Source organism: Penicillium solitum, assembly GCF_028829755.1.
Source record: "Penicillium solitum strain IBT 25940 chromosome Unknown utg000008l_segment0_segment0, whole genome shotgun sequence".
Taxonomy (NCBI): domain Eukaryota; kingdom Fungi; phylum Ascomycota; class Eurotiomycetes; order Eurotiales; family Aspergillaceae; genus Penicillium; species Penicillium solitum.
The window spans coordinates 1481680-1498541 of NW_027072127.1; the positions used below are offsets into that span (position 1 = coordinate 1481680).

The following is a 16862-nucleotide window of genomic DNA, read 5'->3' on the forward strand; positions in this document are numbered from 1 at the left end:
TTTTATGGGCGCACTTCGGAACTTCCTGAGGTCGGGAAGGTAAAGGAAAGTCTAAAGTACTGGGGGATACAGTGGGAAACCATGGTACGGAGGATCTGAATACATGGATATGGTATCGATGTAATTCAGGGCCCCGTGATGCGATCGAATTTTCCCCCTTCACCGACCCTTATCCTCGGTCTGGAGTTATTTCGGGTTTTCATTTTTTCATTTTCAATTAATTTTCCCCTTGTATTGTCATGTTCTTACCAATAATTCCAATAATTCTTATTCTTTTTAAGAAATAATTCAATTTTCAATTTTCGATTTTGGATTTTCATTTTCATTTTATTTTTTTTCCATTTTCATTTAATAATTTATTACCGTCCCCCTCTCCTTCCACTCCACTCCACCAAAGTGCCGCCCCCCGTCATTCTTATTATCGTTCCGACTCCCTTTCTCTTCCTTCTTCCTTCTCCAGATTTTTTTCCAACCCGTTCACCTCACTCTCAACCTACAATCTCTCTCACCCGTCAATCTTGAAGGATCATATCAATCCGCTCTTTCAATACCCGCTCCGTTTCTCCGACTCTTCGCCCCGGAATCTCCGCACTGTGGCGTTCTGACGGAAAATTGACGGACATTCGACATCTGGTTCTTCACTTAACTTGAAAATCTAAATCCTTCCCCAATCCGCATATTTCGCGTGAGCTTTCGATTGCATCTTAGACGCCAAACCCGATTGATCGACTCTCTGCAGTACACCGCAGGGCCCAGACTCAAATTTCAAGGTCCATTCTAGAAACCGGTTGATTCTTACGAACTTTCACTACTGCATCTTAAGCGCCGTACGACCACTATCGGGGGAGACGGCGACCCCGGAACATCAATCAACGATTTTCAATAATTACAATCGCTTCACTGCTAGTTGTGGCGTCGCGAGAATGCCTTTAACGACACCGGTTCTCTCGGTGGACGCGGACAATATCCATAAGGTGGATACCGCCAACGCTCAAAGTCTCCATGGGATGTGGATGGGTAAGTCACAATTATGTTGGTTCAGGGATATCTTGTTTTGCTGACCTCCCACGCAGTCTTTTCAAAATGTGCCGACTACATGGACCAGGGCCGTCGACTTGAAAACCTCAGTTGGCGGTTGTGGACTCGCGAAACCTTCTGTGTCGAACCTGAAAAGTGCAACCGCACTTCCGCCCTCCCAGTGTTACGATCCGAAGCTGGGGATTTGCCCGAACTCTCCGCCAGTGTCGAGTCGGCCGCTTCTGACCAAGCCGAGCGGATCGAAGCTCACATCAAGCGTCCCAAGTTTTCCGACTACCGACCAGCCGTCGTTCGCGAGGACTCACTAGCCAGCCTCGGCCGTGGCAAGGAGAAGCACATCACCTCGTTGGATTTGGAGCGGATGGTCCTCAACATTAAGGAAAAGAAGCAACTGGAGCCCAGGCCTCACCCCGTCGAGCCTGCTGCTCCCGTTGTCGACATTACTCCTCGCCCATCCACCCCGACTCCCACTCCTCCCGCCGTCTCTACCGCTCGTCATGTTCCTCATTTCTCCGTCCGACCGACCCCATACCCCCATGAGTCGACCGAGTCTTGTTCGACAACTGCCCCCGAGGGCAATGAGAGCGACACTGCACAGGTCAACGCGTCCGATACCAGCGTTTCATCTTCCGGCATTCTTCCTAGTCGACCTGAATTGATCAAATCTACCAGCATTGTTCGTGGATTCTCACCATCACACATCTCATCTTCCTTCAGATCGCAACCAAGACTGTCTATCGACCCTAGTCCTTCCCGCTCTGCTACGCAACTGAGACCATCGCCATTGAAGAAAAAGGGAGGCATGTTTACATTGGGTGGATCTTCTGGGGATGACGATGAAAGCTCATTCGAAGAGCGCATGGTTCCCCAGGCCGCCCAGGAGAACGCGACCGGTGGAGGGTTGAAACCGAAAATCAACAACCCAGACTCTACGAAAAAGACTGCTTCTTTCAGCAATCAGGTCTCGTCCCACATCATTCCTAACTCGAAGGACATCAGTCGATCCGACGAGGACGCCATCGAGACCGACGATGAAGTCTCGGAGAGTGCGATCGAGGATGATGAGGACTCTGATTGGGAGGATTCCATTACTGAGGGTGGCGAGTCCAGCGTTGACGAACAAGGAGGAATGTTCCAACGGGTTGATTCTCGGCCCAATCTGGTCTCGCGCCGCTCGATGCTCACTATGATGATGCACCAGCCGACCCGCATGCAAGGGAACGCGTTCCGGTCCAGTCCCGCACTTCAACGATCGCGGTTGACCTCACCCAGCGGTCCATCTATTCCACAGTCCCCTCCTGACAAGGAAGATGAAAGCTTGGTCATGCGTGGCCCCGATGTTCCCCGATCGAAGCCTATTGTTATGAACACCAACGCTTCACAGTCTATGGCACACTCTCCGCGAACCACCCGTCGTAACATGCTTGCTACTGAATTGACGGAATCTCTCCGCCGACATCTTCTCTGGGAACGCCAGCAGAAGAGCGCGACTGCGAACGCTTTCCTCAAGCGTCGCCACACCGCACATGATATGAAGAACCTCCAGGAGTACCCTGGTCCAAAGGGCCCACACAAGGGAGTTGGTCCGAATCAGGCCAGTGCTGAAGCAGACCCCAATGCTGCCAGCTCTGACTTGGGCAAGAATGGCTCCTGGACCAACTACACCACTGACTACGGTCCCTGGGAATACCATGTGAAGGGATGGTAGTTCATTTGCCTGCGATCCACTTCACCTACGCGCTATTTGAATTTTCACAGACTTGCTTTGCAACACAGCACAGCTTTTCTTTCTTGACACGTACGATCACGATCATGCATTGCATATATGGCGCACATCTGGGATTATTTTTTTTTCTGCTTCGTTTTCCTCAATCTCAGGCCAGGATGTTATCACAGCATTCACTGGGCGTTCGTCCTGCATCGAGGTTAACACCGATTTCGAGGGCTATTTTCTTACGACCTTAATATCCATGTACAGCTCATACCCCTTGTGCATTTTTTGGGCTATCAACGGTTGATGCCACATGGGTTTCGTTTTTTTTTTTTGCGTCTTGCTTTTCAAGATATTTCCGGCTGGATTTTTCATGCCCGGACAGTTCACCAAAAAAAGGGGTTTATTTTACCATCTATCTCAGCGCTGCGTCTCTTATTGCATGTCCATATTTGACTGCAGAAAACGCCTAGCATTTGTTTCACTACTCCCGATTATCATCGGAGAGATAGTCATGTTCTTTTTCTTTTCTCTGCGATACCTGATACCACACGTTTATGTCTTGCCATTCATCCGGCACCGATCTCCGCGATCGGGCCACCACTTGTACGCTACCTGATGACAGCTAAAAACAAACAAAAAATCAAATGAACGAAATCAGAGAAAACCTGTCCTCACATGCATATCGTATTTCCTTGACTGCAGGTTCAGATATCAGAAGAGGGGGCTTGCATAGGCCTGGATTGGCGGTCTGGATCTATGTCGTAGTGTAGTAGATAGCTATAGCTCTGCTGCAGAGCACGGAGGATACCAGAGGTCCGCAAAGCCATCCTTGCGATAACGGCGCCAGATTAATCATGTGGAAATTCAGTGTTGACTTTGTGGCGCTGACACGTATGAGAGATGAGTCTTATGGCATAAGATTGATACCTGTCGGCATGTACTTTTCATGCAAGTGGTCATGATCCATTTTGATTACATCGCCTAACTATACAGGTTAATTGGTACTTGACTACGGAGTATATCCCTGCTTCTTAAGATATAGCCTTATACCAGGTACATCTACAAGCCGCGTGTTGTACTCCCCATATCTAAGAAACTAGCTGATTTACAACCACACCCGGGGTATCAACAAAGGAAACGACAGAGTTGCACTCTATTATGAATAATCATCGAATCATCGAATCTCCTAATGCAGTCCCACCTGCCTAGACAGGTATGGGGAAGAGTTTAGTTATGATGAGTTCATGAATGGACGTTTCAGTGACAATCTCCGCAGATCGCAGGGCGCCAAAAATACTAAAGGTCAGGTGGGATGCAAAAAAAAAGAGGAAAAAATGGATACAGGGGTGTTCAATCAAAAAGCAGCGCACTTAATATCCCGGGGCTCCCGTTCGGAATCTTGGAAGCAGGATGTGCAAAAGTACCTCTCTGTCCCGGGAAGCGAACAGTTCGCGTAGATCTAGAACATACATAGCCTAGAGACTTGAATTCTATTTTCTAATTATAAGTTGAACCATATGCATGTGTAATATCATGATATTATACGTTTCAAGGTTGTGATATGTATTCATATTTGATATATTTGATATTAATGACCCAATTTAAACCCCATACAGCCCCCGGAGTCCTTGAAGAGAGTTTACATGGATTATTCCAAAACCGACCCGATCGACCGGCGAGATCCTCCTCAGTGCCATCTTCTTTATTCGGCTTCGCACTGGTCGCTGGCACATGCCACGAGAAGCTATGTCATCTTTACATTAGTTTATGCCAAAGCTCCCGGGGAATTCGGGAGGAGGTGATGGGCTTGTAAATCGACTCGACGACACAAGTGCTCAGTTCGCGGTGGCTTTGTCGCCCTGCATGGTTTGCAGGGCCAGCTCATCGGAGATCTCGGGGGGTGTGTGGGATTATATGAGGGGTGTCAGGGTGATTGGACTGGGGTCGCGCTGCGTGGCTGACAGGGTGAGTTCTAGGCCTGGTACTTTTGCAGATGTAACTTCCTTGATCTCGGTTGGACTTGGGGCTTATTTGAGCTTGGAGTTGTGCTATGGTACTTCGTTCGATGTACCAACTACTATTTACTCCCTAAGGAATGGAAGGGAATCACGTTCCGTTGGAGGGCCTCATTATGACACGATGAGTAATTGTCATTGTCATTGTTATTTACATGGATCTGGCATGGGTTATGCGTGTTTTCATCATGATTTTTGCCTTCGCTTACATTTTGCCATGTCTTCATGGTGGGTTGCCTGAAGGATGAGGATTGACGTGCAGATCTTTAATCAAGGCTGCCTGTACTGAAGGATTTGTATCACGTTGATGTCATTATCGCCATAATTGCGTTTTCATATGCCTCCTCGGTTGGAGTTATGCTTATTTTCATCAATGTGTCAGACTTGTGTGCAATTCCAATAGAAGGACGCTTGCGGAGTATACATCGTCGCCTCTTACTATGGTTTGTGTCGGGTGTCCACAGTAGTTAGTCATGTGGCAAGCTGCACATGACCGCCGCACATGATCCGGGGGTGGAGCCCCTGGATTTTGATGCCCAAGATTCATTTCTTTATTGTATGCTCCTATCTTCCTTCGAATCTTTTTTCGCGTCTCATTTCATCTTTGAATAATACCGGTGAACGCGCGATCGAACTAATATAATTTAAGATGGTCCTCCCCGGGCCCGCAGCGTCTCAGAGAGTGACGTATGCACAACCTTTTCTCCAACTTTGAACGGGTGTGGGGATGAAGAAATTTTTCTCCTGAAACACCCGACATCATCCCCATCCTAGCAAAATATCCAGTGTCTCCGGTCATACCCGAGCCGTGGGGCTCCAATGAAAACCGATTCAATGCTAGAAAAACAAAGATCCGAGATCCAAGGAAGCCAATAACATGGATATAACAGACCTCATGTCAAATTGAGTACAAGCGCTCAACCTTGGCACAAAATAAGCCAGATCGTATACTTTTATATCACAAGCCTCTTTCTTCCGTTCCGACCTAACGACAGTGAAACGGCGAATGTGAGACAAGAGCCTCCTCTAGAGCCATCCTCGATTCTCTACGGAGAATACGGAGTACTTTGTGTGCACATTCCATCTCCAGAATCCACCTGCCCAGTTAGGGCTAACACTCCTCCCCCGGCCAGAAGAGTCTTCTTGATCTCAGCTTCATACAGGCCAGAAAGGTGGATATTGCAGTGGATCACTCACAACCAGCGACGGGGATGATTCGCTGTCTCCTTTTTCTCTAGTCTCACCGGTACTGAAATGTTTTTAACTGACGCTGTACGGAGCGCGGAGTACGCTTGTAACAGCTTCGGCTCCGCATTTCCTCTTTGGGACATCACACAACTTGTTTCGTTCTAGGTAGGTACCGCGTACCGCTTACTAACCCCACGGACCACTCCACGGTCAGGGCTATTAGGCAGAGGCGTTGTGAAGCAAAAGTGGATAGCCTTTTTGCCGCACAATTGACGCCTAACTGGTTCGTCGGGTTCGGGTTTGTGTGCGCCCGACGTGAAATCGGCATGCCGATGCAGCATGCAGCGTGCAGCTCCTCAACAAAATATACTATACGCGAGGACGCTAGGATATCGCGCCCTTGAGCTCGAAATCGAGGGTCTTTTCGACGTTCGAACATTGCCACGCTTTGCATGCAGCTTCGGTCGGTTTGTATAGGCTCTTTGATGATTGAGGCGAATACTCGACGCGCAAGAATCCTGGTCGATTTCTTCTTGATCGTCCTCCACTACAAATTGATCGGCCCACCATGACCCATACCATCCCTGTCTAGGCCTCTCGAGCTCTAGAACAGAGCCGATCTTTATTCCGGCGCAGAACTATTTTAGACTTGGGCCACTTAACTGGCTTCATGATACATGCCCGACCCCTTCAATTCAGGGGCAATCTCGGTCATTTCAGTAACAGCTCTGCACGATGACAGATATCTACTTTCTTAAATCACTTCAGAAAGTTGCCAGTATTCACGACATCCCACGTTCCGTGGCTGTCCCGAATGAAGTACTGTATCACCGACTATTATTAATATTCGGCGAAGTCCCGAAGGAGGCGCTCGGGATTGGCCCCCGCCTGGATGTAAACCCGTTTTCCTTTGACCGAAAAAGGAAACGCTCAGTGACACTGAACCTGCACACCCCAACCCAATTACATGGCCTGTGATTGGCCCGATCATAATTCTAGGCCCTCCGGTGTATTCAGGTCACGTGTATCAGCTTTCCCAGGAGCTCTCTACTCCGAAACCCCGCAAGATGCCAACATCCTCAATTGCCGTCATATTATGGAGTCGATTCAATAACCTTAGTTGTAGTAAAAAGTTAAGTACATATACCATCGGGCAAATTGATATCTATGCAAATGCCGACATATGCTCCAACCCGAAAAACTGCAAGCTATGCCCATGGTCAAACGCGCCAACACCCACGGAAGACCGTGCGAGATTCTGGAAGGCTTCTGGAAGGGTGATCCGGTTGGCCGGTGAGTTCCAGGTCCGATTTGCGCCTTTCCTCTTTCGGTGTTTTACTTACTGTATTGTATTTGGCCCTTACATTACCACATACAGCGGAAAGCTCAGTACCGCGGAGCGGAGCTCCCATACCGATGTCTTTCTTACAATACCATTGACCGAGGCTCAATTTAGTACTTTCATTACCCTTGTACCCTGGTGCGGAGTTTCTTCGGTTGTATAGTTTTGATAGAACGTGTCAAATGTTCTTTTAGAACAGCTCTGGTTTCAAAACTATAGCTCAGTTGATAGGTCCCAAATAACCCAAACGCAGCCATGTGGAATGTTATATCTAAAACGCATGTATATCTTGTAACTCCCCGAGGGCTTGGGCTAAATACCGGTGTCCGACTAGCGGCCAGCCACAGACAGGGTTTATGCACGGAGTACAACATTAGAGGTCCCACTGTATGTGCAAGTGACCTCCGGATAACCTCGCCAAACCCGTCTCCTTCAATCATGTTATACGCCACAACTGTAGTGTGGGATTTTGAGAGTTTCCTCTATATTGAGGCGTGAATTCTTTTCTGTATCTGTACAACATAGTCTGTACATGTGCTTTATCGCACCATGCAGTTTCCGGTCTTGAGAATCTACTCCCTTATTCTTCCTTTCCTCTTACCTGATTACTCCGTACTTTACCCCCAATGCTTTTAAATGTCGGGGTAAACACGTAAAACCCACCCGGTATGTGTCATGAAAGAGCAGTAGAGTTCGAAATATGACTACAGCATACACACTCAAGCCACCTCCACCCCCCGAAAAAGAAAAGCAAGATAGCCGTTATGGCTAGTGGATCGATGTTGCATCCAGGCTAAACGCATTACCCTGGCGAAGGCGCACCCATCACGCAGGGATGGAGTTCTAGAAACTGCAATGCGAACCCCCTCATCTTCTCCACGCAACGCGGACCGACCGCCGCCCGTGACTGGTGGCCGTTGGGTATATTATTGCAAGCTTGTTGCGCCCGTCGGGTCGTATTCCTCTCTCGGTGAAGGTTAACCTTTTCTCTTATATTAGCATGGCCTCACTGGCCGGGGTTGGGCCCTTGTTAAAGGGGATATTCCCCGGCATGAATGTGGGAGATAAGGCGCATGCCGCGCTCCGTGTAGTATATGCTCTGTTGGCAGATTGGAATTCGGGATCTTGTTTCCCTCCTGGTTTCTTTTTCTGATGGCTTTTTGTTTTTATGGTTTTTGTATGCAATGTTGATGGGCAGGTGCGATTATTGCCAATTATTGCTGGTGCTTGGTTGGGATTTTGCTTCCTGTTGTGGCTTCGAGCAGATTATGTGCTTTAAGACATGAACGCCACAGCATTGTGTTGGGATTCGGACGTGCAATGACGAATGCTATACTTGAGATGATATTAAAATGTGAGCTCTAGAGGACCCTGCAGTGATTATCATTATTAATCTTGTTGAGTCTGAATCTGTACATTGTACGACGTACTCCGTACCACATATGTACGATGTAGGCATAGGCACTAATGGGGATCTACAAAGCACTCCATATTAGAACCTCTACGAATATTCTAGTGATCTTCGACTAGAAACCTGCAATCCACTTCAAAATCGATTCATTGTGACTAACAGTAGTACTCCATAGTTAGTATGTATGACTGGAAATGAGTCAAAGGAAGGCGAATGAGATCATCGGTTCCGCCTGAAGTCTTGGCATTCGACTGCCAGCAAAACCGTAAACAACTATAACTTCTTGTATAGCTTCATATCTTCAGACCTTAAGGTACATCACTTATTTGTGGCCTATTTTAACATTTTACGTGTCACGTGGTTGTATCTCTTCACGAGTTTTCTGCCTTTTTTATTTTTGCTTAGCGCCGTGACTTCAAAGATCGCTACAGCTACAGTTCAGACGGTCGCACATCTCGGCTTACTTACTGTGCAGATCTGGTCCTGTCGATCTCCTCCAGGTCACCCGATCTCTGCGTTGGCAGCGCGCGTCACCTCCAGGTCGCCCAGAACCCGGCCATTCCATTCTGGATCATCTTTCGCAACACGGCTCGAGGCTCAGTTTCAGCATGGAGAATAGGTCATTTGACAATGCGGGTCCAGCACCCCAAGCCCAAGGTGAGTCAAGCATAATTCTATTATTGGCTCGTAAAATCCATTTAGCCGGAAGCTTTTCTCCCAATCATTTCCATGAGATCTACTTGGGCAGATTATCTGGGTCGACCCTCCACCACAGACCACAGGCTTTCGTATTTCCAGCCCCTGTTGCATGTCCATGCACCACATGTTGCGTCCGCCACAAAGCCTATCAATCCCTATGTTATCTCTTAGGACTCTGTTGGCGTGTAGGGTGGCCCCGGTCTGTCCATATGTCTGGATCGGAGTCGGCCGCCCACAACCTTTTTCGATCACACGCTCACCATGCTTTTGTTGAATAGGTACAGAGCTGCCGTCCTCCTTGACAACTGATGAGTTGTCAGCGGTCCGGTCGCATGGTGTTGCATCCACCGATGAAACGAGTGCTCGTCAGTCATCTACTCGGCGGCAGAAATGTCGCTTTTTCAAAACCAAAAAGGGTAAGTCTGCGTTCTGAGTTTCTGTCTGTAAGGGCTCTTTGCCTATTTTGTCACTACTATAATCGACGCGTCATTGAATCCGGACGGAGGTGCCACAAACAGGCCCCTTCGGGAATGCTTGTACACAGCATCTGCCATGTTCACCCGAAGGGTCAATGATACCGAGGTTATGACCAGTATTGCATGATCGACCCGCCTTTCTATTTTTTTGCGCATGTATTATTGGTGATGGTCATATGCTAACATTGTTCAAGGATGTCGACTTGGAGAAGCATGTCCGTATCTACATGATGCCTCGGCCATTGAGGTTAAGCAACCTTCATCTGAGCAGCAGACACCATCCCAATCCCCGGCAAATGAAAGCCGGAGTCCGGCGCAAGCAATTGTCACTGGGACCGAGAGATTGAACATTCTTGAGAACCAATCGAAGCGAAGCCCTGCCGCTGCTCCTGTCCAGCCCCAAAGACCAGTTTCCAAATTGGAGCAGTCAGACCCAAGAGAATTCCAGATCAACCAATTGAGACGGCGTTACCGTCCACAGGAAGTGAATGATGCTCAGGGTACTACTTTGACCTTTGGGTTGGTACCTTCTGATCCAGACTTCCCCTTTGAGCTTGAAAGACTACAGTGTATCATGCAAGTGCCAAGCTCATACCCAAAAGGGCGACCCACGCTTGCAGTGACCAACTCTGAAATGGAAGCTCCCTATCAAGCAAATATCGCTAGAGGTTTCGATGATATTGTCGATTTTACGTACCGCACTAATGGCCGAGGAACTCTTTTGGGCTGGTTGAACAGTCTAGACAAAAAGCTCGAATCATTGCTAACCACCCTGGAGCGTGGGCCAACGCTGAAGTTCTTTGCTAACCTTGGTGATGGATCCACAACTAAAGAACCCACCAAGGCCCCGGAGAAGACTTTAAGCCAGCCGAGCTCGTCTGGTCATGTTAAAACGCCAAGTGCTGCTGCTAAGCCAGCACCACAAGCACGAAATGTGGCACCTAGGCACACAGCCGAAGCAAAAGCTGCAGCCGAGAAGAGACGGGCAACCGAGACAAAACAGCTTGAGGCGCGCCTTGGAAGACTGCCGATGTACCAAAATCTGCAAGATGGCAGGACTTATGTTATTCCCATCCAGCCAACCAAAAAGGATCGCCTGCCACGAACACTTCAAGCACTCAAGACTGTGAAATTGGTTGTGCCGCAACTCTACCCGCTCGAGCACAGCTCGATCAAGTTGCAGGGAGTCGAAGGACCCGAAGTGAAATCCACGGAAGTAGGATTTACTCAATGGGTAGAGCAGACTTCGCAGTTGAGTCTGGTATCTCAGGTCAACTACCTAGCGAGCAATATCCATAAATTCGCTGAAACACCCTTGCCAAAGGAGGAGGACACTGAAGCCGTACCTCCCACTGTTGAAGAGGAAGAGGATGAGGTTGTGGAGGAGCCTACAAAAGCACCTGCCGTATCCTCAGCTCAAGATAATGAAGACAAGCCACATCTTGTTGTCATTCCACGCCCACCCGAATGGTCGGTTCCTAATCCCGCCAGTGGTGCCGAGGGGACATCAGGTGAGTCTAGTTACGAGGAAGACGAGTATTCAGATGAAGAGGAAGACGAAGAAGGTGGTGCACCCGTCCCCGCATCAGTGGATAACAACGCGCCCGGGCGAGGCGTCGCACTTTCCTTCCCCTTCTTAGAGCTCTATGGAATTGAGCTGCTGGAACTCATGAACCTCAACATCACGGTCAAGTGTGAGAGGTGTAAGGTGGCGGTCGACATCAAGAATGTACCACAAATTACCGACGAGAAGGGCCACATGCCGAAAATGGAGTCGTGCCGGAAATGCGCTAATAATATGAGTGTCGGTGAGTATACACTAAAGCTCATTCACGTTTTCGGGATGGGTTACTAACTCCCATGTGCAGCTTTCCGGAAGCAGTTGATGCATTCTCATGCCAATCGTGCTGGCTACCTTGAATTGGGCGGCTGTACGATTGGGGATATGCTTCTTAGGTTGGTTCACTCATCTACATCAGCAAAGTGCCATTTGTTGACTCATCTTGTTATAGCGACTTCATCCCAACATGTTCCGAGTGCTCGACTCCCCATCCAGCGCCAGGTATACCTGCAGTTCGTGGCGAGAGTGCTATGGGTATATGTCGCCAGTGCCATCGCAAAATGGGTAGGTTCTAATACATAGTGTCTGTTGTTTGGCTACTAACCTATCCGAAATTAGTTTTCAAGATCCCCGAGGTCAAATTCCTTTTAGTGGGAAGCGCCGCAAGTAAGTTCTAATATATCGAACTCGACGCAGACACTTTTACTCATTACTATATCATCTAGTCACATCTCGTGGAGGCCTCCCTGCCAAAAGAAAGGTTCGTTCAATCTACAACCCATTATCAGGATAAAACCTAACAATTATCCCAGCCCCAGGAAGTCCTCGGTATTGTTGCCGGACAAGAACTTCCGCGACGCGGTCGTTGCCAGCACTATGCCAAGAGTCAACGCTGGTTCAGGTATGTGATCCGCGATCGATGGGTTGGTAGCACTCGACAAACAGGTTATACTGACCCCTTACAGATTCAGCTGCTGCTCAAAGGTCTTCCCTTGCGACAAGTATGATTACCCACTCGATATCTCCCCATGCCTCTTCATATGCTTATTGATTTATCTAGATGCCACGACGCGGAAACCGATCACCCCAACGAACACGCAAATCGCATGATATGTGGCTACTGCTCCCGCGAGCAAATCTACAGGCCCGAGAACTGCGGTATCTGCAAAGCGGTCCTAATTGGAAAGGCAGGTAGTGGGTTCTGGGAGGGTGGAAAGGGAACGAGAAATCGGGCTCTGATGAGTCGGAAAGGTATGTCATTCACCTCAAACTTCCTGAGTGCCCACTTGTCTAATGAGATTCTAGATCCGAGGAAATTCAAGCGGATTGGAGGCAATCCTCCCACTTCGAGTTCATCGAAGCGGAAGTAAATGAATAATTGAGACTAAAACTATTGAATATTTCACCATGGCCCTAAGAGTGCTGTGATAGCCACAATCAAGTTTATCATCTCAAAAAGCTTCTTTAAATCCAAGTAGCGCAAACCCAAACATAACATCATCGATATCTCATTCCAAGGTTATCACCTGCCTTGGTTATTCGTAAAAAGAAAAAGTCAGTTACTCGCCGATTACCCGCACAACCAACATTGAAACTCAACATCTACAAACACCCACAAAATGCCCACATACGTGATATTAAAGGAGCTAGAATCTGCCACCTGCGTTTCTATATGGGTGGTATTAGCAATAGGAAGTTTGGCTGTTTTCGGTGCGTCTTCGTTCCGATGAACCCGTCTCCTTTTCATCGCTAAGAGAAACCTAAGGCTTTTTGGTAAAGTGGTTGTTAAAAGAACCGGACCACGCAGCGACAAAGAACAACTTGAAACAGACGAAGAAGAAATTGCTGGATGACAAGAAACGCTTGCTCGCTGAATCAAAGGCCATATTCGATCGGGAAGCATACTTGATAGAGCAAATTAAACGTGCAGAGGACCGAATGGTTAAAGACGGTGTCGATGATGCTGGTCTAGATTTGATAAATGTATTGGAGAATGGTCTAGATGTACATAGGTATAAGATTCCACGGAATTGGCGTGAGCTTTCGGACTTGTTGGATCGATATATCGATTGAGGTTGGACTAGGAGGTTAATGGAGGTTACTGGAGGATTAGGGGATGATAGGGATTACTCCTTTTAGCTCTTAGGAATAGGGTGAGGTCAGTGGACTAGGTCGGATCGCCCGGTTTAGGTATTCGTTCTTCTAATATTCCAAAATTGCTTCGTTTAAATATGTTGTTTCCCCCAAAGCATATAAACGACCAGCTGGAAGAAACGCAACACAACACTTATCCCATCTTCACCGCGTATAGCCTCTTTGCTAGCTGGGTGCCAGTTCCATTTGTAGTGCTCACATAGCCCCAAATAGTTCTTAATCCACTCCATCAGTTTGCCTTTTACTTTGTATACATCTCACCATCTGTCATCGCTCGTAGAGTAGCAAGCTACCGATTACCACTAGGAAGCCGGAGTCTACAAAGGCTGACGATCCCATATCTCCCAAGTATCTATCGACTGGATTACAAAACTCGGAGGACAGTGAAATGGTCCAAAAATTGAAATTGTTATTGAGGGAAAGTCCCTACTTCGCTAAATGCATGCAAATTCTCAAACTGCAAGGGCTCATCAAGAAAATAGAAAATGCCCGACTATCCAAATCTTTTAGTCCTTAAACCAAGTTACCGCGGAGTTCCTGCTCTCGTTCAATAGCCTCGAATAGTGACTTGAAATTGCCGGCTCCGAAGCCTTCGAAGTTGTGTCGTTGAATAATCTCAATGAACACAGTAGGACGATCCATCATGTGCTATTTGTCTGGTTAGTATAATGTTACCAATACTGGAGTCAATAGTTTCCACATACCTTAGTGAAAAGCTGAAGCAGATAGCCACCCTCATCGAAATCAATCAAAATATCCAAGCTGCGGATGGTCTCGAAGCTTTCCTGCAGTACCAAGCCAGACTGCTTCAAGCGGGCTTGCATATCCGTGTAATATGTCTCAGGAACCTTGATGAACTCGACACCACGTGCCTTGAGGTTGGTGATATCACGGATAATATCATCGGTGTGAAGGGCAATATGCTGTACACCGGCACCATTGTAGAAGTCCACGTATTCCTCGATCTGGGATTGCTTCTTGCCCTTTGCTGGCTCGTTGATGGGCATCTTGACGATCTCGTTGGGTGAGGCCATGACCACACTACTCAAAGCTGAGAACTCACTAGAATTATGAGGTTAGTTATGGTGTTTGTGGATCAGCTGAAATATATGAGAACAACTTACGTGGAGATCTCGTTGTCGTCGACGGACCAGAAACGGTGGAAGCCAAGAGCCTTCTCGTAGCTAGACAGTGGTGTTAGTAAATGAGGCTCAATCAAACAATCTGGACCAAACTTACTATTCACAGATCTTATCCATCTCATCCCAGTCCTGGTTACCAACACAATGATCGATATGCTTGAGATGAACACCAGGCAAGAACTTCACAATGGGATCCTCATTGCCACTCTCAGCACGGTAGCCTGGAATAAAGACACCACGGTATTCGCTGCGCTCAATAAGGGTATGGGTGGTCTGGCCATAAGTCTGGATGGTAGCAGTCTTGAGATGACCACTCTTATCTTCAAGGACCTTAGGGTTAGAGACAGCCTTGGCGCCATTCTTCACGGCAGCAAAGAAGACCTCATCGACGTTGTCAACCTCAAAGGCAACATCCTTGACTGCATCACCGTGCTTCTCGATGTGGTCATGGATCTCACGTAGTTCGGCTTGCTCTTCGGTATTGAAACGGTCGATTTGGTCAAGAGACCGCAGAGGGGAGGTCAGGATGAAGGTGATATCGCCGTTGCGGATGACATGAGAACAGACGTTGCGGCTGCCAGTTTCGAGGCCCTTGTAGGCAACACGCTTGAAGCCCATGCGGGTGATATAGTAGCTTGCGGCTTGCTTGGCGTTGCCAACGTACCAGTGTACATGGTCGTAACCGCGGTAGCTGGCCACTGAAGATGCCTCGGCGGCAACTGAGGGAGGAGGAGTATTGGAAATAGCTGAAGGAGCCATATTGCTGAGTCTTTATGTTTGTATGATGATATTGGTGGATGAAATGTAGAAAGATGGTAGTACAAGATGAGCGGCGGTTGAGTTATTTGAAGTGAAGTCTAGGTACACTCCGATTTCTTTTAAATGAATGATCTACCAGTAACCGCAATTTGTCTCGGCGGATATCTATCCCAAACGACTGTCTGACACTTGGACGCCTTGTCATGGCTCCCGGCCGTGCGGCTATTTCAGGACCCTGAAACAGCCGGTGATATCCGGACCCGCTGAAATCCTGTAGATCCTCGCATTATCCGAATCGGTTCTCTTAGATTATCAATCCTTTGAGACATTTGGTTTCATTCTTCAACTATTCTGCAGTGATCCTATTCTAAATTAATTCTCACAGTATCCCCTCACCCCTTCACCTCAATACCAAACCCCAAAATGACTTCAATCACAACTGCTCGTCCATCATTGACATCTAATGATTCGGCTGTACTACAAGCTCTATTTGATGCCGAATCCTCTCCGTCGTCTGGAGTCATCGTTGATTCATCGCTCCCCTCATGGCCATCCTCCCTGAACATCTCTGAAACAGACTTAGCGTCGCTCAAGCAGCGTGAAACAGACATCATCCGCACGTTGCAATCAAACAAATCACCAAGTCTAGAGATAGTCCAGTCAGCACTGAACGACTTCGACACTCTCCTCACACAGCATCCAACATATCCTTCCGCATACACAAACCGTGCACAAACACTCCGCCTACTGGTCGATTTGATCTACGGCACAGAAGCGGGTAGTGATCAGAGCACTGACACGGAGATAGCCGATGCGGCCCTCTTTGCCCCTAAAACTTCCCAGCTATGCTCCCGCATATTCTCTGACATAGGCCAAGCCATAACCTTGGCCACACCCGCCTCCCCCGCTGATACAGTCTCAACAACCCAGGGACGGTTATTGGCTGACGCGCACACGCATCGGGGATACTTACTCCTGAAAGCGGCGCGTGTGAAGAAGGCTGGTTCTGGTATTGACGAGGCGGGACCGGAGCGTTTGCGTGGACTTTCAGCTGATCAGCTTGAGGAGATGGCTAGTCGGGATTTCTTCTTTGGGGGTCGCTATGGGAATAAGGTTGCGCAGCAGCTTTCTGTGCAGACGAATCCTTATGCTAAGATGTGTGGGGCTATTGTAAAGGAGGCGATGAGGAAGGAGCTTGAGGGGTGAAGATAATCTAGAATGGCAAATTACTTTATCCACATTTGGAATAGCGAAGCAATCATGAAACCCCATTATGAGAGATCTGATTGAATCCTGGTATCTTGTTATCTTGTTATCTTGTTATGCTATGGAACTATTTGAAACTGTGCACATGTGTCCTCAT

The 16862-nt window shown here is 48.0% G+C and overlaps 6 protein-coding genes across 6 annotated transcripts; 5 read left to right on the plus strand and 1 right to left on the minus strand.

Annotated features, from left to right (window-relative positions):
• Positions 1-923: 923 nt before the first annotated feature.
• N7455_009842 (uncharacterized protein) lies at positions 924-3517 on the plus strand (the record flags this gene model as incomplete). Its single annotated transcript, XM_040956438.2, has 2 exons — positions 924-1017; positions 1074-3517. 2 exons carry the CDS (start codon positions 924-926, stop codon positions 2744-2746), a joined length of 1767 nt encoding a protein of 588 aa, XP_040813060.1. The 3' UTR covers positions 2747-3517.
• Positions 3518-7165: 3648 nt separating this feature from the next.
• On the plus strand, positions 7166-7460 carry N7455_009843 (uncharacterized protein; the record flags this gene model as incomplete). Its single annotated transcript, XM_065606310.1, has 2 exons — positions 7166-7248; positions 7334-7460. 2 exons carry the CDS (start codon positions 7166-7168, stop codon positions 7458-7460), a joined length of 210 nt encoding a protein of 69 aa, XP_065460273.1.
• A 1856-nt stretch (positions 7461-9316) lies between these two features.
• Positions 9317-12814, plus strand: N7455_009844 (uncharacterized protein; the record flags this gene model as incomplete). Its single annotated transcript, XM_065606311.1, has 11 exons — positions 9317-9365; positions 9686-9823; positions 10078-11691; positions 11752-11839; positions 11896-12008; positions 12063-12110; positions 12170-12204; positions 12257-12345; positions 12410-12445; positions 12505-12695; positions 12750-12814. 11 exons carry the CDS (start codon positions 9317-9319, stop codon positions 12812-12814), a joined length of 2466 nt encoding a protein of 821 aa, XP_065460274.1.
• Positions 12815-13063: 249 nt separating this feature from the next.
• N7455_009845 (uncharacterized protein) lies at positions 13064-13517 on the plus strand (the record flags this gene model as incomplete). Its single annotated transcript, XM_065606312.1, has 2 exons — positions 13064-13154; positions 13210-13517. 2 exons carry the CDS (start codon positions 13064-13066, stop codon positions 13515-13517), a joined length of 399 nt encoding a protein of 132 aa, XP_065460275.1.
• Positions 13518-13987: 470 nt separating this feature from the next.
• Positions 13988-15602, minus strand: N7455_009846 (4-hydroxyphenylpyruvate dioxygenase family protein). The gene is made up of 4 exons (XM_040961746.2): positions 14838-15602; positions 14723-14782; positions 14303-14660; positions 13988-14246 (listed from the first exon to the last, which is right to left on the minus strand). Exons 1-4 carry the CDS (start codon positions 15497-15499, stop codon positions 14112-14114), a joined length of 1215 nt encoding a protein of 404 aa, XP_040807823.1. The 5' UTR covers positions 15500-15602; the 3' UTR covers positions 13988-14111.
• Positions 15603-15922: 320 nt separating this feature from the next.
• On the plus strand, positions 15923-16705 carry hmgX (the record flags this gene model as incomplete). Its single annotated transcript, XM_040961750.2, has 1 exon — positions 15923-16705. The coding sequence occupies one exon, from the start codon at positions 15923-15925 to the stop codon at positions 16703-16705; it is 783 nt and encodes a 260-aa protein (XP_040807821.1).
• Between the last annotated feature and the right edge of the window lie 157 nt (positions 16706-16862).